Source organism: Sprattus sprattus (genome assembly GCF_963457725.1).
Source record: "Sprattus sprattus genome assembly, chromosome: 18".
Classification (NCBI taxonomy): domain Eukaryota; kingdom Metazoa; phylum Chordata; class Actinopteri; order Clupeiformes; family Clupeidae; genus Sprattus; species Sprattus sprattus.
The window spans coordinates 27959727-27984034 of NC_137916.1; the positions used below are offsets into that span (position 1 = coordinate 27959727).

The 24308-nt window shown below is 43.8% G+C and overlaps 2 protein-coding genes across 2 annotated transcripts; one reads left to right on the plus strand and one right to left on the minus strand.

Moving 5' to 3' along the window:
- The first annotated feature begins 625 nt into the window (after positions 1-625).
- Positions 626-10932, plus strand: mmd2a (monocyte to macrophage differentiation-associated 2a). Its single transcript, XM_080856094.1, has 7 exons — positions 626-706; positions 5307-5388; positions 6796-6956; positions 9273-9347; positions 9613-9714; positions 10042-10111; positions 10372-10932. The coding sequence occupies exons 1-7, from the start codon at positions 678-680 to the stop codon at positions 10573-10575; spliced, it is 723 nt and encodes a 240-aa protein (XP_080712220.1). The 5' UTR covers positions 626-677; the 3' UTR covers positions 10576-10932.
- A 764-nt stretch (positions 10933-11696) lies between these two features.
- ap5z1 (adaptor related protein complex 5 subunit zeta 1) lies at positions 11697-24158 on the minus strand. The gene is made up of 18 exons (XM_080857138.1): positions 24081-24158; positions 23625-23765; positions 23351-23537; positions 22925-23069; positions 22633-22745; positions 22186-22354; positions 21979-22020; positions 20970-21110; positions 20655-20692; positions 20153-20315; positions 19249-19427; positions 18603-18745; positions 17711-17860; positions 16022-16133; positions 15583-15680; positions 14958-15090; positions 14234-14448; positions 11697-13059 (listed from the first exon to the last, which is right to left on the minus strand). The coding sequence occupies exons 1-18, from the start codon at positions 24119-24121 to the stop codon at positions 12786-12788; spliced, it is 2484 nt and encodes an 827-aa protein (XP_080713264.1). The 5' UTR covers positions 24122-24158; the 3' UTR covers positions 11697-12785.
- Positions 24159-24308: the final 150 nt, after the last annotated feature.

Genomic DNA, 24308 nt, shown 5'->3' on the forward strand with positions numbered 1-24308 from the left:
TCATTAGGTCGACATGAACGGTGCCAACTGATCTTCACTGGAATGCCATATGACCTGTTGCTATGCAAAGGAGGCGAAGTCACTGTAAGGCTTCCTTCTGTGAAAAAGGCTATATATTTTTTTGTCATTGGATAAATTAGGCTATAGCGACTCACCAACGTTTGTTCTAAATTCAGCGGAATACGATTAAATCCATCAATTTTCTTAAACGTTTAGCGTATTGAGAGGGGATTCTTGTGCTTCTCAGTACAAAATCATATACGAAACCATCAGATAGCATAGTGGTAGTATGTTTGCATTTTGAGAATGATGGCCATTCAAACATATATTTGGCACGCTTCAGTCAAAAATCGTGATGTTAGGCGATCGCTTTCTCGTAGGATTTCTCCGTGTTTACTTGGAATATCGAAGGGGAGGGGATTTAAACGCGTTATCTGTCAAGCGCATATTAGGAGGGGTCAAGAAACAGTTTCAGTTGTAGAGAGACAAGAGCAATTCCATTACTTTCTCTCTCTTTCCAAGGATCTGTGCAGGAGGAATTACGCACCCCACGTGTTTAATAATATTTAAACAAAAATATCTGCGCGGTTTGGAGAGGCTGGAACCCCCGGAGTTATAATTTCGTTTGCCGCGTACAGGCTACGGTACAACTTATAAAATGTTCAGATGTTTGCAGTATGGATTTTAAGAAGACCAAGTATGGAAGGTAAGATGTATCTCATACAAAAGTCTTTATTTTGTTTAAGACAGTTGACTGTTGTGAGTTTTAAGCAGGCTAGCCTGAAAACAAAGTGTTAGGCTATGCTTAGAGCTTCAGAGACATACATACATTGTCAGAGTACAAATATTTTTGCAAAATGATGAAGTTTATGAATGTCTTACATTTTGGGAATGTAATGCTCTCGTGGGCTACCAAACCATACAAAGTAGTCTATCCGTCAGACAGGAAGCCTGTCTAGGCTACCAGGATTTTGCGTGAAAGTGACCTGGTGCTGTCAAGGTGCATATTTAAAACAAAGTATAGTCGTAATTTGATAGACAGCGGACACAATACATTTAGCAAGTACAAACACTTCGACCGTTAGATAGACACTCACAGAGAACACAGCAACAACATATAATAACCGCCACAGCCACCAATGCATTTATTCCTATGCTGTTTTCAGTTATCAACACATCCAGTTATATATCTTCCAAATAAACAAAGGGCAAAGTTCCTGATTCTGTTGACTCTGGTACTTCTGGAAAACGAACCCTGCTTTTGTAAAGCACTGAAAGAAATACACCAAGAAAAGCAAAAGTAAAATGTTTGGGAGAAAGATGTAATAATCCCCCTCACCCTCTCACACACATACATGCAGACATTTACATTCTATCCTTAATTATCAAAATGCCATTGGTTTAAAAACACAAATCCTCTTACTGTAAATCCTCAACATGTGCTTGTGTGATTTTTCAATACACACTTTAGTGAACTTGCTCCTGAAATACAGAAATTCACTTTATAGTAAAAACTCAGATTCGCAGCAGGTCAATCAATTACCTTGACAATTCATCATACACTATGATATACTGTTTATATTGTTGTAAGTGTTATGTAATTGTCCTTCTAAGGGGGACCAAGAGAAAAACATCCTCAGGGCACTTTTGGTGAAATGTTTGTAGGCCAGTGGCAGGATTTCCTCCCTGACAAGACAGGCATTATTTTAGTCACAGAGACGCCCGCACACAATACTCGCACTCTACACTGGTGTTTGGAGATGGAAGTGATTGGGTACCATGAGACTTGTGATGCAATGCTTCATGAAAGATCTAAGCTTCACACATTCCCATCCCTCTTAAACACATGGATGTCTCAGGATAGATGGTGCCTGTTGACCTGTTGGTCTGAAACCCTCTTTGACTGAACATTTTTATGAATTATGAATGATCAAGGATATGGACACATTAGTCAACCTGGGATGCTCACCTACACTAAACATCAGCTGTGTTATCAGCAGCGTTGTATTAGCCTCATTGAAGAATGGGGCAAAATGGATTATGAGGAACTGACTTAAAAGAAATATCACCTAAGTAATATTTGTTTAACTAGTGAATCTCCCTTTTGTAGAACAATAACGGTTTGCCTCCTTACTTTTATTGGTACCTTCATTTTTAGCCACACTTCTAACTGCAGTTTATACTGATTAATGTATTATAAAAATTAGGATTTCTCTAGCTTTTCAGTGGCTTAGCTGTCTGTGGTACTCTCATTTTTAACTAATGGGCATCTAGTGAGATGCTTTTATCATTGCACTGCCTAAATCAGAGAGCAGTAGGATAGCAGTCCACTATAAACATGAAAGAAGGGGACGAGGCCAGAGACAACAGACCCACGTAATCTCATTGAAGTGCAGAAGGCACGCCTCATTCTGACCCATCTGAATAGACATGTTCATTAAAGGCCATCATTGATGGGAAAGACAAGCCTGGCCCCTGTCATGTGTGATTAGCACAGCCTGTAATAAGTTAACCTCAGATATTATTGGCTGGCTGTGAGTTGGGCCCCTTTCACAATGACAGTGGGCCCAGGCGGATTGGGTAAGTTCTGAGGATGTTTGGCAGGCAAAGCTATTGTGGGTCCCCTTGACCTGAGGCATTCTCTCTTCTCTGGCCACTGACCATGTTGATCTGTTTATATTAAATAGGCATCGACTGAAGGCGGATACTGTCATATTTGCATTCATTCAGTTGCATCCTGATGATATTCATTAATGTTCAATACCCAATTCTGTACCATGCATCCACTACTGCTGTCTGTCCAGAGTTAATTTGTTATAGAGGTTGCTGTTGTCTTCTCATTTCTACGTGAATAGTTCAGTACTTGGGGGGAAACATGCCTTTGATTTAACAGAGGGGAAAGTTTTTGGCTTGCACTTCAGACTAGCTACATGAATCATCTTGCCAACGCGGAGGCATGCTAGGCATAAACAATTTAGATTGTTCTGCTTCGCTGAGCAGTCGTCAGGGGGGGCACTGGTGAGCCGGCTATGGCTCCAAGGGAGTAGATGTAGTCCAAGTGTACAGTCTTTCCATATTATCACTATTAAGACTATTACTGTAATTTCCTAAACACCTGTGGTTGAAGATCAGTTTAGTACTGTGTAATAATATGTAGTAATATGACATTCCACACGACTATGCTTTCATTGCAGATGTGTGCAATGCATGTGCAGGAAATGACTTGACTGCCATGCATATCTGTACGTGGGCTGTTGTTTGTGGGTCAGCAGGCATAGTGTATCTTCTCCGATGTCCGACTGCCCCTTATCCTATATGAATGTGGGAGGAGGACGTAACGTACACCACGCTACTCAAATCACTCTTTCGTCTTTTATGCTACATAACTCCCCCGATCCTGGAAAACAAGTCTGACCTCTTGAAACCCATTTCTAGGTCAGGACCGTTCTGGTGTGTGTTTTTCTACACACACAGCCAATTATCCATTGTAAATGTGTCCATCAATTTTGTGACATTTTTTTTTTATGATTGTTTCCCCCCCAAGAGAATGGTAAATTAATACACAGCTCATTGGTGTGAAAAGGGAAAAATCTGCTCTCCAAATCAAAGCACTTTAGGGCTTCTTCTGCATGGACTCTCTTGGTGCTTTATTTAATTACTGTGCAAAATGTATTCACACTGGCTCTGCACAAAGGCACCTGGATCATCTATGTGAAAGGATTTATTCAGCGTGTGGTACATGATGAGTCTCACACCTGAGCCTTTTCCGGAAATGCTCAACCACTCGTGCCATACGATGACGTGGAGTTCAGGTTTTGCATTGCCCAGTGGCATCGAACAAACTCCTCTGAACAATACAACTAGACATGCAAGTCTGTGACTGACATGTGTTATGAAAACCTGTTTCGTAACAGTCCCAGATATATACGGTAACTCCTTTATGTAACCGTTGTTTTTTGTGGGGAATAAAGATCAGATTTACTGCTGATTAGATTGCGTCATCTGATAAACAGTCAGGAGTACGGGCGAGCATCATCCCAAAATCAAATAAACAAGACAGATACATTTACAGCCTCCCCAGGTGGTGTGTTGCTCTATAGGCCTTGTGCACTGTCACTCCACGAGCCTCCCCACCCTAGTCAAAAAACCGAAGCTGTTAAATTAAATTACACACATGAAGTGTGCGCAGTGGCAAATACAAAGAAAATGTCCAAGCCTCTGGTTGTCATGGATACCGTGACATCATCGCACAGGCAGTTCCGTTAGCCAGTCACTCTGTGTGGCATGAAGACCCTCAGATTCCAGACTGGATTACTGGAGACCGGGCTGCTTGCTGATTGCTGCTAAGGCCGTAAGCAAGTATAAACACCCTGAAATTCTTAAATAACGTGATGTGGATCAGAAAGATTTTGAAGCTGAGGCACAGAGAACAAGAGCTTGTAAAGCTCCTTTTTTTTAAAGAGCTTTTATAGCCATGGGTAAAAGAACGAAATATTTATTCAACTTTTTTTTAAATCCTAAAACTACCTGCTTATTCCTGCCCTTGTTGTTCTCTCACATATCACCAGTCTCAGTTAAGTCTCCTAAATTGTGTTGTCTATAATATGGAGTGCGGAAATGCCAAGTGCCCTTTAAAATCGAGAGGAATTCACTGCCTCTCCCTGTTGGTGGCCTCAGTCATGCAAGTCAAATCACCCACTAAACCACAGGGACCAGTCAGACTAACAATTAGTTGTGTGAGAGGCAGGGATCTGTCCATACAGGTTGGTAACCTTCAACACTATGTTCTTTCTCCACTACATCTTATGAATGACAAGTCCAATACAGCCCCCCCTTCCACACACACACACACACACACACACACACACACACACACACACTCTGCTGTCCGGCCCGTTGGATTAAATTCAGCCTTGTCAGTGAGCTGTGTGCAGCTGTTGTTGCAGCTACAGGCTTAGTGCTTCCTCCCCTCCTCACCTACTGTCGATGTGATTATTCTCTTAAGCTGAACTGATTGATGTTCAGGGGCTGCACTTTGCTGCAGACCAGAACCATTTTAACGATCTGGATGGGATCTGCATGGGATCTGCATGGGAGGTCTCTACATTAACATGGAAACCTATAAGACATTAAACTGAAGTAGGGCTGGTGATGTGGTGTTTTATATTCGTAAATTCTTATCGATTAAAAAAAACTACTGTATTTCAGCCTACTGCTTTCAGGTTTTGAAGCCATCATGAAATACATGCACAGTGGGGAAAAAAAAAGTGATTTCAGAGCATTCTTGTTTTGTTGTCTTTTACTAGATTCATGAACTGTAGAGTTCCCTCCACCAAGAGGTACCAACCCACGGAGTACGAACATGCTGCCAACTGTGCCACGCATGGGGTAAGTCGTGCCTCAGCACTTTTCATCACTTTCTGTGGACTGGCTGTGGTCTACAGAGTAACTGAAACTGAAAACAAAAACTACAGTGGATTGCCGCGGGCAGTAACTGTAACTTAAAGGGTGAGGGGATGGGCATTGTTTATTCAGTTGAGGACGGAGTAACTGTCACAATACAGGATGTATTCACCTACAAAACCGTTGTTTGCCATGATGTAACATCTGTGTTGACTTTATACCTAGGGGTGTTATATGATGTTTAGCTGTTGGCGTTACTTTCCTACAGGGCTAGTGGTTCTTGCCTGTGTGTCTGTGTCTTTTTTGCTCCTTCTTTAATAGACCTCTCACCACAGAGAGATTTTTTTTCTTTTTCTTTTTCTTTTCCCCCTTTTTTTATGAGCATGTTCCTGTGGTCTTGCAGCAGCGGTGCTGTTTGGATAACATCCTGTGCAGGCTAATCCCTGCTTGTTACAGAAGCACATCTGGTGAGCCTGCTCAAAGCGCAGGCTAGTGTGGAGGCGCAGCATGCTGGCTGACCAGTGAAGAAATCCTCTCTGACCTCGTTACTAAACACGCTAACACCCCCATGTGTTGTTGCCATGAAATACATTTTTTTTTTCAAAGGATTCTAACATAATATTTTCACACAAAGAGTGGGATGTTCTGCGTTCCTTAACGTGTCTGTGCTTAAATAGTTCCCGACTTGCCTGAAGAGATCTTATAGTGTCGGTGTGCATACGCTTTAGTGTGGGGTGGTGTAAGCCTGCATCTCCTTCCCAAGTTGTTCATGGGTGATAGCAGAATCGGTTGAGGGCATTAGGCAACCATCCCCATTAAAGCCAGTGATCTGACAGACATGGCTATGTCTGCTACTGACAGTGGGAGGTGAAATCAGTAACTTTCCCAGGGCGCTGCGAGGGTTGACAGATGAATATTTGATCTTGCCTACGCAGAGTGACAGATGGACGGAGGGAAACCGGCAGAGGGCCTTAGGTTTTAATCTGAACCGCAGGCTTTGTCAGTCAATCAGTCTTTTGCTTCGCCTTGACCTAATGCAAAGCGAGTTACCCAATTGGTAAAACGTGCTTGAGTGCTACAGGGAGGGATTTAATTACCGGAAAAGGAGGAAGACTTAATTTTTTCATCTGATAGCTGATGAATCAAAGTGCTGTGGCTGAATGATAATGGAGAGAGCAGATCATCATTTCCCCTGCTGCTCACCGAGAGGTCTCTAGATGTGCTAATGTGCATCTATCTCTCTCTCTCTCTCTCTCCCTCTCTCCCTCTCTCTCCCCCTCTCTCTCTCTCTCCCTCTCTCTCTCTCTCCCCCCCTCTCTCTCTCTCTCCCTCTCTCTCTCTCTCTCTCTCTCTCCCTCTCTCCCTCTCTCTCTCTCTCTCCCTCTCTCTCAGCTTTGGATAATTCCAAGCATCCTGGGCGGGTCCCTGCTGTACTTCCAGTCTGATGACCACTGGAAGGCCCTCACAGCCTGGATGTACGGCAGCGGGTTGTCTGGCTTGTTCATCATGTCAACCATGTTCCACACCGTATCCTGGAAGAAAAGTCACCTCAGGTTTGTACACAGAAAGGGACAAAGATTACACAAGGACCCCTGTTGATCTTATATTGTTCTACCTATCCTTCCATCCATCCATTCATACTTCCTACCTATCCTTCCCATCGAACCTATCCATACTTCCTACCTTTCCTACCATCTTACATATCCATACTTTTTACCTGTCCTGCCCATCCTACCATCCTACCGATCCATATCCTACCTATACATACTTCCTACCTATCCTACCATCTTACATATCCATACTTCCTACCTGTCCTGCCCATCCTACTTATACGTACTTCCTTCCTGTCCTACCATCCTACCTATCCATATTCTTCCTGTCCTACCATCCTACGTATACATACTTCCTCCCTGTCCTACCATCCTACCCATCCTGACTCCTTACCTTTTCATACTTCACTGCCATGCAATATCAGATAAGCGCTATTCCTGGAGATGTTTACTCTTGTAGATAGCAACAGTCAGGTTTGAACCTTCTGTTCACACCCTCTGGGAAGTATATAACAAACGCACAGTCCCATGCTCATTATAAAGTGCCCTAGATATTGAGCAAACTGATGATGAGAACTAATGAGTTTGTATTTGTGTGTGTGTGTCTGTATATATATGTGTGTGTGTGTGTGTGTGTGTGTGTGTGTCTACATTTAAGGCTGTTAAAGTAGTGGTAATTCCTTTTTTGAATTATAGCCGCCCTTCAATAAGCATGGTTGGCTATATTGTTTAGGCCAATCTTATTCACAGTACACAATGTGTCAAGAGTTGTTCCAAAGAGGTAAGAAGTATTTAAGGCAGGAGACATCATACTTTTGCCAGACAGCATGTTCTTTGTTGACTAAAAACAAAGAAGGGAGTCAGGTGACACCTCTTCCCCCATAGACATTAGATCCTGAGAGATTATTTACATGATACTTAGATGTCAAGTTAAGCGATGGCATCTATATGAAAACAATTGGAGTAGTTTAAATGTTCTTATTTGGTGTGTAGCCTTGCACAACATTTTTGTTTTTGTAAGTCTTAAGTAATTGTCTTTGTGCCACTGGCATATGGAGTGGGATGCTTTTGTTCCATGAAACACATTTTTAAAAGTAGGCTGTTGACCTGAAAATGCATCTTCAAAAGACTGCGTGTGTAGTGATCATAACTAATGAAAATACTAGGAGGGATTTTAAAATAGTGGGACTGAATAGGAAGAATTCAAAGACATATAATATGTACTTCCCTAGAAATGTTCTGCTCTTAAATATATTCCCAATGTTTGGCAGAGTAGTCAGAAGTGGAAAAATAATAGGGTTTAACTTCACTAGGTTGGGTTTCCATCCAACTTAATGCACATTTTGACCATTCAAGAAGGGAATCCTGAGTGTAAATGCATAAAAGTCAAATAAGAAATTAATTTGCTAGAGGGGGGTTGATTAACTACCGATTCGCATTGGGTATAATGCGACTAAGGTTGATGTAAACAGGTTTATTCGCATCAAATCACCTTTGTTGAGATATTGTATTATATGTTTCCGTTTAGGTTGCCCTGACAACCTTCAGTTTTTAAGCCCCAGCTGGTCACATCTCCTCCCTTGATTGTCCATTTTTATTTTGCATAACCCAGAGGATGTGAACAATCTCACATTTCTTTGAGCCAAAGTTTCATAAATGCACTTCAAATCCAGCTCATGAGGGAACAGCTGCCTATTGTATCTTACACTTGTTTATTTTGTGTTCAGCCGTCATCAAAAGGGTTTGAACATTGGATGTATTCCATATTAAAATTGATAAGCATTAATAAACAACCCCAAAACACATCAATTAAAGTAAAATGTGAAAAACCGGAGAACAGTGACAGTAGACCTGTGGTGAACTGCTTCCAAAGGATTACCTCAACTGTCCTATCTGCTTCACTCATCCTGCAGGTTTAATGACTCACATGGACATGACATTTCATGTCTAATTCAGGTCTTCCATTTCTGCTGATGTTTGTAAACAAAACTCAAAGGTACTTCACATGGCATGGAATGAACCAGAACTTCTTCATTTGAATAAGCCGTCATTCAGTCTGTTTGTCAAATTAGAAATGATTCCATGTCAGTGAATCCATTATTGGAGCAGAAACAAGCAAGAAAATAAACCATGGTAACTGTTTTTACACTTTCACTCTTTTTTGTCAAAGTGACACTTTTTTGCTATTAGAACACTCAGCCCAGTGTTAACCGCGGACTCTAGGCAGTGCAGGGGAGGCCTGGAATAACAGAGCTCCTTTCCGTGGTCGATGAAAGGTTGGCATCGCTCTGCTGAAACCCTTTGTTCTTGTTGTGACAGGACCGTGGAGCAGCGCTTTCACATGTGCGACCGGATGGCCATCTACTTCTTCATAGCTGCTTCCTATGCCCCCTGGTGAGAGCAGGCTGCATGTTCAGCCCCACATCATTGTATTCTACACACGGTCTATGATCTCAGTGCAATTTCATTTCCCCCTGCTTTTCTTTTCTCCAAATCCATTAACAAACTATCCGTTACTTATATTGATGTTTCTATTTTCCTGATTGCTGTTAAAGTACTGTCAGGGCTGGAAGTAGACACTTAAAATGGCATTAGACTTGGTCCCCAGACTGTGTTGTGGGTTTGGTTAATAGGCTGTGTGTGGTATGCTGTTTCCTAGGCTCAACCTCCGAGAGCTGGGACCCCTGGCCGCTCAGATGCGCTGGATGGTGTGGGTCATGGCCTGCGTCGGCTCCGCATACGTCTTCTTCTTTCATGAGAGGTAAGCAGACCGAGGAGCTGTCACCTTCTGATCATAGTCAGTCTTATAGTGGATCACAGTGCACACTGTGTTCGTAGGTGTGCTCGAACCCTAGAGAGACACGACAAAGAACCTAAATGGAACCTTTTTCCCCCCAAGAGGGGCATATTGAAGTAATGCATTTATTGGTCTGTGAATATTTTCAGTAGTTATTGTGCAAACACATAGCATATCCCCCAAATGGGCCTATTCTAATTGTAATCTTTGTTGCAACTGTAATCCATTTAAAGAAAACAAAAGAGCATATTTAGTTCAGTATCTGATGTGTGTTTTTGTTTTGGATGTAAGGTATAAGATTGCGGAGCTGCTCTGTTACATAACCATGGGTGTAGTCCCTGCCTTGGTGCTACTGTCTATGGTAAGTGAGGCTATCTATACAAATGTTTCAAATAAAATAGGCAATTTGTGCCAAAAATGCTATTTAATGCACAATGTTCATGACTCCAACAGTTACATCAAAGCTAATTCTAGAATCAAAACCTAACTTCCATGAAGCTGGTCCGTTAATTCAGCATTCAGAGCGCACAGCAGAATCAGGCTGACACACTACACAGTGATGTTCTGACCACAACAAATAAGGTGAGGTCATCACTCATGTCTCCCACCTGTCCCCTGCAGGCGAACTGGGAAGGTGTGCTGGAACTTTCCGTGGGCGGCGTCTTCTACTGCCTCGGCGTGGTCTTCTTCAAGAGCGACGGCGTCATTCCTTTTGCCCACGCTATCTGGCACGTCTTCGTTGCCGTAGGAGCGGGCGTACACTACTACGCCATCTACGCCCATCTGTACTCGACAGGGAGCAGATACATGAAGACGTCTCGGTGACGCTCTCTCGATCTGACAGGAACCCCGCCCCAGAGAGCGAGGCTCGGAGACGCTCACAGGCCACCTAGAGGAGGACAGCAGTGTGTGTCAGCTGGTTTTTCTGGCACACACGCTGCAAATGATGCCTAGATAGCTGGTCCTACAGGAGGCCACATATACACAGGTTCTCGAGAGAACATCTGATCACACGTAGCCTTATAGTCCTCCAGATGACTGATTTGAGAAGGGGGGTCAAATACTGTAGACCACTGATTTTGACTGAAATCGTTCTTTTGTTCTCAGAAAATCAAGTTAACTGGCAGAACTTGAGTAATCACTGTACTTGCAGACACAATCGTAGTGCAGACATGACCGTTACACAGCTATATGACTGTACTATTGCTGCATATCGAAGAGATTCTATTTTGAATGTGTTATCCGTATTAGATGTTAAATTATGAAGAGCCATATCAGAGGTCTTTTGAAGAGATTGTACTGCCTTCGTTTTCTAGTAGGATGTGATCCTCGTCATAGGCTTATCAATCAGTTTGTGCTCCACTGGTGCCGCCAACCAATCGCTGCGTCACACATCACTATGAGGTCAAGGTAAACTGGTGGGGGAAGTGTACTCCATCGGAGTTCGTATCATAGAACATTTTCTCTCTCTTCGCCCCAAAAAGAAATGACGTGATGAGTTTCCGTGGATGATCATGTACAGTTGACTTCCGCCATGTAAAACCCATCTTCACATACATATAGATGTATCGGTGAATTACAGAATGCATTTATCAAACGTCCGTGACAGCAGTATTATCTCTAAGCCAGGATATCTCTGCAGAGCAGCTTTAGTGAAGTCACAGGGACTGCCCCTGCTTAAGCGGACGTTAGACATCGCTGCAGTGTTCATGTGTGCAGGTTGTCAGTGCTGACGGTGACGTGTTATCACAAGTATTCAGTGGTTTGAGCTGAACACGGCAGATGCCAAATTAGTGCCATATGTAAGAAAGTCCCTGCTTTGATGGTTGTTCATGTTCTGCACACCTTTGTCGTGTATTTCTGAGGTACAAAGTAGCATCGTGAATTCTCTTTCAGGCGACTGAGAAACGTCTTTATTTTAGTTGCGCAAGGCAAATAATGCTTCTAAGTCACCATGTGAAAAACAAACAGACCATCTCCTTGATTATAGGAGACAGGATGAACACGAGACGAACAAAAGCCCATTTGAGACTACAGCCCATCCAAAGGGAGTTTCAAAGATGACAGAGTGATAACCTTCATCATTTGCTTGTCATGAAACATGCATTACAGTTTCAAATGTTTGTGACAATCAACACTATTTGGTAATCTGTATTATTGTATCTGCTCACCGTACTGCCAAGCGATACTCAGGTAAAACCTTACATGTTCATGATAAGATGTAACTGACTGAATTTTCTCATATGAGAAAAACATTCCATGGGCATTAAGACAGTATGAGGCACATTGATTTGTAAACAAAGAGCAGATTACTGCTAGATTCAATCAGGAGAAAAACACTGTTTAAAAAAAAATTGTTCTCTCATGATCTTTTTTCACAGTGATTTCATGGTGCTTGATCTTTTCCAACATTCCAATTCAAGATGGCGTAGAGCAGTTTTGTGATTCTGTTCCTTGTCATGTACGCACATACAGTATCTGCACTACAGATGCAGGTAGAACTCCTTGAAGCTTTCAACAGACATGACTGTTACAACCGATCATGAAATGAGATTAATTATTTGTTTATGTGTCCTTTGCAAATCAATGGTTAACATTATTTTGTGTGTTGACAACTGCACTGGATGTAATTTCAAGCTGGATATTAAAATTATTTTTAAGTGCATTAAGATTTTTTTGTCGTCATGATTCACATCAAAGAACGAAGGGAAGATAAAGTGTATTAGTGCTTGTAACTATGGGGAGTGGATATGTATGTATGTATGTATGTGTGTGTGTGTGTGTGTGTGTGTGTGTCAACAAAATCATAGTCCCTCGTAACCCTCACCACAGCATTTCAGTGACAGTTCTGCAGGTGTGTGTGTGTGTGTGTGTGTGGACACACACACAAGGCCACTCCAGCCGTCGCCGTTAGCCTTCCAAGGCATTGTCTCACTCTCTCAGTCCTCTGTACCGCGGGGCGCAGCTGATTGACAGCTGTCACCCCTGACGACCGTCCACAGAGCCAGGCTGGCCGCCCAGTCATGAGGTTCCCCTCAGCCGGACTGCTGGAAGCTGGACTGCTTGTGCAGGAGGCCGCTGATGGTCCTCATGGCGCGGGGCAGCGAGGCGTTGGTGTCGCTGTGCCAGCGCGGGCTCTCCCCCAGGGCGGCGGGCGCCAGCACGAACTGGGCCACGCTGGGCAGCTTCAGCAGGTTGGTGAGCTCGTGGGCGCGGGTGATGATCTCCTCCGTGTCTTCCTCACTGTAGCTGGCCAGCACGAGCCGGCTGCGAGCGAAGTTACACAGCTTGGACAAGCTGAGAGACACCCTGAGGACACAGAGAGGGTGATTTTAATACAAAACGGAGCGCATTATTTTTCTTGCAGTATAACCGAAAAGTGTATTGTAGAGTTAGAAAAGTATGGGCAGTGTAATATGTCCAGTGGAAAAATACAAAGGGGGGGGGGGGGGGGGGCAGAGCTTGGACAAGCTGAGAGACACCCTCAGGAGACAGAGAGGGTGATTGGAGTGGGGAGGTGGGACAGAGGTGTGTACTATTACATGGTGACCGTACATGGAGACCTACATGACACATGGTGACCGTACAGAGAGGGTGATTTTAATACAAAACGGAGGGCATTATTTTTCTTACAGTATTACCGAAAAGTGTATTGTAGAGTTAGAAAAGTATGGGCAGCGTAATATGTCCGGTACAAAAATACAAATGGGGGGGGCAGAGGTATACTATTACATGGACACTTGGACAAGCTGAGAGACACCCTGAGGACACAGAGAGGGTGATTGGGGGGGGGGGGGGGGGGGGGGGATGGGGTTAGGGGACAGAGGTGTGTACTATTACATGGTGACCGTACATGGAGACCTACATGACACTTTACGGGGAGGTAAACCTGACCTCTTGTTTTTGATTGACAAGAGGTATACTGTTACATGGTGACAGTCCATCCATTTTCGGGTCTTTAACACCAAGTGCGCGGTTTGAACTAGGGAGTTGAAATACTACCCCAGAGCAGAGTTGCTAAGCAATGGGCGGTCCTGACAGCACTGAGAAACAGGAGAATCAGAGGCTGGGGAGATGACATACAGCAGAGAGAGAGGAAGTGAGGAGCCTGTTGAAGTGAACCTGACTATGATGGCCTGCAATGTGTTTATGTGTGTAACTACCATGGACCACTGTAGCATGTCCAGACAAGAGGAGACTGGGTGCTATGGAAGCAGGTTATGGGAGGGGATCAATAATGTTTCAATAGGGTTAGGGAGAGGGGGGGAGAGAGGAGAGGAGGAGAAGAAGAGGGGGATAGAGAGAGGCGGAGAGAGAGGGCGATAGAGAGAGGAGGAGGAAGAGAGAAGGGGATAGAGAAAGGAGGAGGAAGAGAGGAGAATAAGAGGGGGATAGAGAGAGTGGGATAGAGAGAGGCGGAGAGAGAATGAGGGCGGTAGAGAGAGGAGGAGGAAGAGAGGAGAAGACACTTCTTGGCCTGTACCTGGGTATGAGGTCCTGGCTGCGGGAGGCCAGCTTGGACAGCGTGGTCATGAGGACGGTGATGACGCGCGGGGGGTAGGAGGGCGGGCTGACCGACTGGCGTACCTGCGTGATCTCAAAGAGCACGGCCTCCAGACCCTCGAAGAACGTGGTGATGAGCTCCACGGAGCAGCGGGGGTCGTGCACCACAGACAGGTACTCTCCTATGAGCCACACCTGGATGGATGAACACACACACACACACACACAAACACACACACAGAATCACACACACACACACACACACACAGAATCAAACACACACACACACAAAGAATCACACACACACGCACATACGCACACACGCACACACGCACACACGCACACACGGACGAACGCACCCACGCACACACAGACACAGACACACACACACACACACACACACACACACACACCGTTTCTCAAATCTCTGTGAGACAAAGCATAGTAGATTTCTGAGCCTCTCCCAAATAGATACAACAGTAATGACAATACTGTGGTATGTAGTAGGTTTAGTAATATCTCTTATTTTGCTCAAACTCCAACAATTCATAACACTACAGCCAGTGAAAAGGGGCGGGGGAATTTGACTGGCAGATATGAGAAACCACGTATAGCCAACAACAACCCCAAGTCTTTGGTGAGCACCCGTCCACTGGAGGCAGCAGAGGGTCTGTGCTGGTGCGCTGTCCTCCCAGTGAACTCACCACGTTGGTGTACAGCTCCTCCTTGCTGTAGATGTTGGCCGTGCTCCCAGCAAAGTCCAGCAGCTCCCGGGACTGGTTGACCAGGAGAGAGGGGTGGAGCTTGCACAAGGTACGAATGTGAGTGCTGAAGACCCTGTTGGGGAGAGAGAGAGAGAGAGAGAGAGAGAGAGAGAGAGAGAGAGAGAGAGAAAGAGAGCAAAATCAGTCTGCTGTAACTCACAACAACTTACAGAGGTGATATATGACAGTAGCATTGCCGAATGAAATTCCTGGAAACCCACATTCCTGAAGTTTATGCTCTAAGTCATTTTGACCATGTCAAAATTGTCAATCACTTTCATGAAAGTCAGGTAAAATTGTTAATGAATAGAAATGACAACAAAAGGACAAAACATAGGTGACCATTGACAGTGTTTAGGTAGGTGCTGACTGGTTTCGAATGATATACATGAATATACAGTACATATAAAAAAACAAATCTGTATGGGTTTTTAAAGCACGACTGACTTTGGGTGAGGATTTTACCATGCATTCAATATGGTAATTGACACTATAATTAGTAAATGAGCCTCGATTTGACCCTCGTTACTAGGACACATCCCAGCTGTAGAGACCAGACACTGACCTGAAGAGCTCAATCTTAAACTGCTTGATGTTGTAGAGCAGGCTGCTTCTCTCCAATAGGACCAGGGCCAGCTGGCTTATGAGCTTCTCATCAGCAAACTACAGGAGGGGGGGGGTCACAAATAATCCATAATACCATGACTGATTTTAGCAGAGCCACTGTCCAGTGCTGATTACCATATATACTTGTACATATATATATATCGAAAAAAATTAACTCAATTCAATTATTTATTATTGATGATTCAATTATAATTCAATTATTTGTATTGGATTTCACATAAATGAATACAATGACAATAATAACTGACAATTTTACATTAAAGCTGGTCATGTGATAATGCATACAGATGAAATTAAAATACTCTATAAATTATACAAAATAAAATGTAATAAAATAAATAAATAGATTAGATTATAAAACCAGACGTGCTGATTACCTTTGTGACGTTGTTGAAGAAGACGTGAAGCAACACAGGGACGACCTGGGCACACTGCACAACACGAGGACTTGCCGCCATGTCAGACAGCACCTCATGGAGCATTTTCAACCTGCGGCGCACAAACATACACCATTTCACCAGGAGCACGTGTGGTTTCACAAGTTAGGACATATGTTTCAACCAACAGCTGCACTGTAAAACATAGAGGAAAGTTCTAGTCTTGCATAACCAGGTGTCATATATACATTCATCACGGAGACGTATATCTCTGGAGACAACCAAGGTGAAATGGTGTGTCCATTTCTTGATTTGTGCAGCTCAATAACTTTTTATTGCACATCGTCACTGTGTTCTTGGGTCTTTCCCATTGTGATGAACGACTAATGGAATTTGGCCTGTGTCATCTCATATTTGTACATCAGTGGAACAGGAAGTCATGGTCAACCTCTTAAGAGTTCATAATTAAACAGGTGAACTTAAAAATTTAAAACATGACTGGAAATATACTTCAGTTAGATTTCAATTATAAGATTTTTCTAGGGGTGCCAATAATAGTGGTACACATGTTTTTGTAAAAAATATTTATTTTATCTCAACCGTTGTTTTCTCTTACAATAATTTAACTTCAATGTAAAGGTAAGATTTTTATGAATATTTTGAGTGAAACACCAAGAGGATAAACAGCACAGACATATTTTTTCATACCCTGTTTGCTCATATTCACTAGGGGTGCCAATACTGCTGAGCGGGACTGTATATCTCTGGAGACAACCAAGGTGAAAAGAGAATGAAATGTGGGTGCGGAGAGGTACAGCATTAATGGCATTTAAAAGTTCTAAGGAGGACTGAGTCTTTGTTATACTTCTGGACTTACCAGTTACCAACTCTCTCGTGCATCTCATCACTTAAGTGCAGAAGTCATGTCTGGCCCGTAAGACTACAGGACAGCTAGGCCTAACACTTTTGAAAAGTATTCATGGTTCCCATGTTTACGGTTCGTTTTTTTGTACTCAATGGGGTCTTAATTGGGTTCCCACACATGCAGGGACATTTAATGACCTTCTTTCACCAAACGCAAACATATTTTCCCAACTGAACATAAAAGTTGCTTTTGGCATCACACCATTTCTGTAGGCATAAATATGAACAGATCAACATCAGATGTTGACATGAGACACGAGACCAGATGGTAGCAATCTCAAGTCATGGACCAGGGAAACAAGAATGGAGTGTTGGCTACACCAGATCCTGGCAAAACACTGACATGGAAACAAAGGGCAGCAGTTCAAATGCTGACTCAACTGTTATTTTATGTGGTCCAATATTTTACCAGGAATGTTTTACAAGCACATGTCCAAATAGGCAACAACATTATCTTACCAGCAGTTTGATCAAATAGTAATGATGTTATTTTACATCTGCATCTAGTCGAATAGCTCAAATGCAAATCCATAGGACAGATACATACTAATAAAAATCGAATGCTCTAATTGTTTTGCCATACTTGCAGTCTGTATGGGAGCCTTTAAAGGCTGTCATTCCATGTCAAGGGACAACGGATGAAAACTAGCTAACCAAGCTAATTCCGGTGCATTTACATTTTCTGGGAACTGTCCCTTTTCAAATAAACGCATAAATAAATAAAGATTTTTTATTTTTTTTAATCTCCCCACAGATATTCCTCACCTGTCGATGGTGTCCCCAGAACCAGCCTCAGGCCTGAGGATGTAGAGGAACAGGCCTCTGTAAGATGGCTGCCGGAAGGCCTCTAGGACACTGGCCACCTTGGAGCCGTGGTCCCACAGCACGCGCTCAGAGGCCTGGTAGGAGGCCGACCTGCACCGAGCACAAACAACCACAGCTGGTTATCCACAGCTGTGTCCACTGGAGGAGCGTTGAATCAGTTTTCTTGGCGATGCTACCATCCTCTCAGGGTTGAGTGACAGGAGGAAATAGACTTTGTAAAACCTCCATAAAATAAGATTTATACAACACTTAATTTTGTCACTGTCCGTCATAAAACATAGCCTCTTTATAAGCCTGTAATAAAAGAGTGGTTAATGGGAGAGCCCGGCGTTAATAAACACGTTAGTTACAGTGGCTGTAAGTAATACACAGACAGACAGACAGAAACCGTTTGAGAGCCAAGCCTGCCTCAGGTCACCGGCCTCAGCTGAAACATTTCCAGATTCCAGACGTTGTTTATCTTAGCGCTGCTGTTATTACACTGAGAGTTTCCACACGGTTATCCATGTGCTGTCTGTTGGCTTTCGGGATGATGTACCCCTTTCCCAGCCTTTAAAGGGACAACACAGAGGTTTTTTTTTTTTTTGCGGGGTTAGAGGGGTGGGCTGTCTCAAACCAGCAGAAGTAGTCCTCAAATGCTGTAGATTTGCCAGATAAATCTTATTACTGGATCCTTTCTAGGACATGGAGGTCTGCGGCGTTTTAACACACTTGACATTCCAGCAGCTTACTTAACAGTGGACTTGTGTTTCCTCCTGAGCTCCCTATGACAAAGAATACCACCAACATTGTTGTGTGGCAATAAAGTTTGATCTTATCTCATCATGGGTACCTCTGCTGAAGGTCCAGGGTGGCAGCCAGACAGGGCAGGTCCAGCAGGGAGTGGAGGATCTCCACGGCCGTGTCTGGGCACATCAGAGAGGGCAGCAGCTCCATGTAGTCGGCCACCAGGGCAGGACTGGTCCAGGCCAGGAACTGACAGAGGGGCAAGGATGGAGGCAGAGGAGAACAACACAAAGAGTCATTGGAATATTCTTACAAAAACCCAAACAGGCACCCTTTGGCCCTATTGCACAAAAACATTAAGCTGTGAAAAACACATGCAGAAATGCAGAAACGCTAGCCAAGTGTGTATTTCTGTGATCTGAAAGAGTACCGTATAAGTGCTTATTATTTGATTTTGTGTTCAGTTTTGCATACTGAATGTACCCAAGGTTAGACATCGAATTTATGTCAACAAAGGATGTAACTCAACTGTATGAAGTAAGTACCCATTTACATTTACATTTAGCAGACGCTTTTGTCCAAAGCGACGTACAAGGGAGAACAAGAACAGTACAAGAACAGTCAAGCTAAGAGCAAGGGAGTACAAGAACAGTCAAGCTAAGAGCAATAAAACCTGGTGTAACAATAAATACTGCTTTTTTAAGAAATAGAAATCGACCCTCGGAAAGGTGTACTGATCACCTTGTAGTTACCTTAAATATGTTGGGGAAGCTCTGCCTGTACAGTGCAACTCCGTCCTCCAGCACGGCCATGTTGGCTCTACAGAACTGGACGAACTCATAGGCCAGCGCTGGCTCGTTGAACAGTTCAGACGGGTAGCGAGAGAACAGCTGCCTGAACACTGCCTCTGAGTCCACTGCTGCCATCTCACCTAAACACCACACACACACACACACACACACACACACCTCAATTCTTTAAATCAAGGCCATCACTATAAATACTTACATTATACACACATTCTTGTGATCATGCATTAAGTGTATTTGCCATCAACTACCACATACTTGAACACACACACACACACACACACACACACACACACACACACACACACACACACACACACACACACACACACACACACACACACACACACACACACACACACACACACACACACACACACACACACACACACACACACACACACACACACACACACACACTCTCTCTTAAAGACATCAAAGCCATCATTCTTCTTGTACTTGACAGACAATACAAATTAATTTGCACCTTGCACATTAACAGGTAGGCTTCAAAAGCACCAGTAAGAAAGTGAAAGTGACTTTATGGCAGAGGTGGTGTAGACACACACACTCTGAATTCCACCTCTGCATTTGACCCATCCAGGGTAGTGACACACACAGTATCCATGGAAAAGGGCTCATTAAACGGCAGAGCAGTGATCTGACTGGAGGACCAGCGTGGAGCACTCACTGTGGTTGAGGTAGAACACTCACTTGACAGACAATACAAATTACTTTGTACCTTGTACATCAACCGGTAGGCTTCAAAAGCGCCAGTAATGAAAGAAAAGAGCTCATTAAACGGCAGAGCAGTGATCTGACTTGAGGACCAGCGTGGATCACTCACTGTGGTTGAGGTAGAACTGGGCGATGGGGATGAGAGCGCGGGCGTAGGCCAGCTCCCCGCTCAGACGGCCGTACAGGGCCTTGACGCTGGGGAAGGCTCGGTAGACGTACGAGGGGTCCTCTTTACAGATGATGTCCATAATGGTGACAGCCTCCACAATGCACTGAGGAAGTAGGATCACTTGTGAGAAGCTACTTAATTTCACACAGAAAATACTCAAGAACCTCTTTATTCACAATCCGGCACTTGTAGTACATCAGCCTTTTTAAAGGGTGCAAATCTTGGGAATACTGTATCGTAAATATGATTACATACGTATGTTCTGGCTTCCATAAGCACGTTATTCTTATCGAAACAAAAGACTATCTTTTTTTCTTTATTCTGGGTTGTGTAAGTTTTAGAAAGTTGACTAGATCATAAGTGAACAGAGTTCCCAACATCGGGGTATGCGACCCCAGTGTAAATTCTACAAGCAGAAAGGTCACATCAGAAGATCTCGTACCGCTTTCTGAAGCTCTGTGTCCGTCCTTTTCATCGCCTCTGCAATGAACACAAAATGATCACATTTACGACATGACAGAGTTCAGACAAAACAACCAATGGCCTCCGTACCATCAAGACCCAATGACATTTCACACCAACCTGCCATTAAGACCCAATGACATTTCACACCAACCTGCCATCCCTCTACAGTCACCAGGAGGGGAACTGACTGCTCTGCAGTCCTGTCACTCAGCTCATTGAGCATGGCGCTTGCCACAGTATGATAATAAACAAAATCAGCGAGTGACTCGGTGGCCAGTCATGCGTGACTTACTGCGATCGCTCTGTTCTATGAGCCGGTGGCAGTACTCGAAGGCCTTCTCCCGGAGCCTCTCCTTCGGGGGCAGGAGTCTGCTGGAGGAGGAGGTGGCCGAGACCATGGACACCACGGAGCTGTCCACCTCCGACCGGTCATCTGCTCGAAACAACACACACACCCCTGTCACTCACCCTGCCTGCTGTGTGAGTGAGTGTGTGTGTGTGTGTGTGTGTGTCTGCATCCCAGTTTTCTACAGGTCGTGTGTCCATATAGCGTTCTGGAAGAAAACCGCTGGCTTGGTGCTAGTGAGTGTTTCATAAAAATAAATAAAAAATAATTAATATCGCTCCCACGCTGCCTTGTTTGTTTCTATGATAACAATACCTTGACAACTTATCAGCGCTGCCATTGTATGACTAGCATCATTGTGACAACACTAACACACACCTCTCTGAAAAATTCTGGGATTTTCAACTAGCAGCGCTCCCAAGTGGCCACAGAAAAACGACGGAGCGCTCTGAAAAATTGCCACTGATTGGCACTTTTTCTTTAGTCGGCCGCATACACTCTCTCCCCACTGGGAACAACTGAGAAGAGACGCTGGGACTCAGAGAAAAAACACGGTTTGGCTGGGTGTTGTCTTTCATGTTTAGCTGCTGTGTAGACAAATGTAAGAGATCATGCAGCAAGATTATTTTAATTTTAATTTATTAATTTGCATGTGGTGAATTAGTATGATCAGCCACCTCCATACATAGGTGGACCAAGCACAAGGTGACACCTTTCCAAAACCTCTACTTATCTCTACAACATGTCAAGGAATCAAGGTGCAATTCAAAGCCCAAGACAATTATGAAGAGAATTACAAAGGGGGGTTTGGCATGCATACACATCCATTAGCGCCCCCAATTTTTGAAGATTGATCAGATGCCCAATTTCAGAGTGGTATGAAGCCCTGATGGTGAGTAGAAATGCACAAAGATCAGTTGTCGGACGGGTCACCTTTTGAAGAGATGCAGCTTACCTTGGAGTTGTGACAGCATGAACTGAATTTGACTAAGATGGGCTAGTAAAAATAAACATCCAACTTTGTTATTGTCCTTTCAGTGTATATGCACTGTAATAAAACAACTGAAATCCTCCTTAACTAAAATGGAAGTTTACAGGGATACTCTAACAATACACATGTCATTGATCAACCACACTACTCATGAAGGTTCACTTCACCTACCTGACTCTCCACCTGAGGTTCCCTCAGCGTCGTAGGTGAGCAGCCACTTCCTGATCATGGAGAAGGCGTACATGTTCATCCATTGGTCCTCCCCGAAGCTATGACCCACACACAGTACGGTGAAGAAGTCTCCTGCCACTGCGCCATCCACCTCTGTCACAGGAACAGGCTGTTGGAAAGCACACATGCTTGGTGAGGTGAGTTGGGGGATTGAGTGTGTGCGAGGACCTAGTGTAACAATAAATACTATTTAACATAAGAAATAGAAAAAAAAGTGCAGGAATGTAACTGCTGTATATGCAAGTTGAGTCCTAGTAGAAGTGTAGGTTAAGAAGGGAGGTGCTCTCTGAAGAGTTGGGTCTTCAAGAGCTTCTTAAAGGTAGCGAGGGACACCCCTGCTCTGGTAGTGCTAGGCAGCTCGTTCCACCAACGTAGACACCACCCTACCTGCCGTGTTCTTGGGCCACTGAAAAAGCCACCAGTCGACATGGAGGCCCCCTGCTGAAGGCTGGCATACCGCAGCCAGTCGACCAACTTCCGGCTCACCAGATTGACCTGATCTGTTGTATGGTACATTTGCATTAGACGTTTTAACTGTTGCATACAAAGCAAAGATTCTTGCACAGATCAAGAAACATCTAGATACTTTCTGTTCTTTCTTCACCCACATATGATGATGAAATTACGGATACTGATGGCATCCAGCCTAAATAAGGTTCATTGGTGTTTTGCTGCTTACCCTCTGTAAGGATCTCTGGAGAGTAGCTGATAAGCTTGGAGAGAATGGGAAGCGTGTGTTTACATATTTGCCCGTCGGGTTGCCGGGACTCCAAGTGTTTCAGCAAATGCTGACAGACAGGAGCCACGTCATCTTTATTGGCAGCCTGCATATGCACACATATGATTACCACACACCTGCACCATCTTGCATACAAACAACGAGGAGGGTGTTGTGTAGGTAGGTATAGTAACTGGAGGAGACAGAGGTCTACGTTCATCAACTTTACTTCATACTCAACTGCTCATATCTCCTTACATTCTCCTTCTATTCACCTGTATGATTACAATCTAATTGTAACCTGTATTGGCAGCGCCACCTAACGTGTTGGCATATTATGCATTAATAGAATAATGAGAACACAACAGAGGGAAAACGAGCTATCACCTGCGAAAGAACAACAGCTGCCACATAGCTGCTCGATCTGGTGTCCTGCGCTAGTCCAGCAGAGAGTTCTTGGGTACTCAGGGGAAGACTCTCCCTAAGAATAGACGTGAAGAGGATCTGGAACTGCTCCGGGTGTGTTTTGGAAAGGAGCAAGGTCTGTAACTTCTTCTTAAGGTCTGGTGGGAGTCTAAGATAACGGACGTTCACAGGTCAGATTAACATATCATCTCAGCAGACATGCCGTAGAAGACAGGTCAGCTCTCTAAAAACTTACGTTTTAGCATATTTCGTTGCAGAAACAATCAAATTGAGCCTCTGGAGAGAATCGATTGTTTCGTTTCCATGATCTCTGTTGGCGTTGAGTAATTTTGAAATGCGACCATAAAACTTATGAAGCTCCTCATCTTGTATTTCTCTGTGCAAAATACAGCACAATGACATCGATAAGTGTGCATCATGAACATCAAGATTTACCATATGCTAACGTTGAGTAATGACATTTACTTATAGCTGTATATCTAAGGAGGTCAAATGCAACAAAAAATAACAGCAAAGGTCTTTTCCAGTACTACTGTCATGTTGTGGTGTAACATTAACTTAATGACAAGATGTTAGCCAGCTAACATTAGGTCGATATATAGCAAGTAAACTCACCGTTTCTCACTCACTGTTATGGGAGAGTTCTCTGTCTGTAAAACTCACTATAAAGACAAAAGAAAGCAAAGCTTACCTGGCCTGTTTAACCAAACTCTCATTGCCAGTTGAATACATTTTCCACCAAACCTTCAGAAACAAAACATTGGTTCCATTCGGAAATATGTCCTGACTACAAATCACGTGCTACGTCGTGGGTTCCGGATAACCCTGTCATATTAACAGCCCCTCCCCCTCGGTATTTCAACTTAAATTGATTACCATTGTAGCTCGTACCACCTTCCATTAATTATTACTACTAAAG

What these genes read in the sequence shown, in the direction of transcription:
- mmd2a (XM_080856094.1), top strand. Translation starts at nt 678, where the DNA reads ATGGATTTTAAGAAGACCAAGTATGGAAG. An exon ending in AAGAAGACCAAGTATGGAAG is followed by an intron (nt 707 to 5,306) that starts GTAAGATGTATC and finishes GTCTTTTACTAG; the next exon opens with ATTCATGAACTGTAGAGTTC. An exon ending in TGGAAGAAAAGTCACCTCAG is followed by an intron (nt 6,957 to 9,272) that starts GTTTGTACACAG and finishes TTGTTGTGACAG; the next exon opens with GACCGTGGAGCAGCGCTTTC.
- ap5z1 (XM_080857138.1), bottom strand. Translation starts at nt 24,121, where the DNA reads ATGTATTCAACTGGCAATGAGAGTTTGGTTAAACAGGCCAG. An exon ending in GCTTCCCCAACATATTTAAG is followed by an intron (nt 18,746 to 19,248) that starts GTAACTACAAGG and finishes CCCCTCTGTCAG; the next exon opens with TTCCTGGCCTGGACCAGTCC. An exon ending in AGCCAGGACCTCATACCCAG is followed by an intron (nt 13,060 to 14,233) that starts GTACAGGCCAAG and finishes CTGTGTCCTCAG; the next exon opens with GGTGTCTCTCAGCTTGTCCA.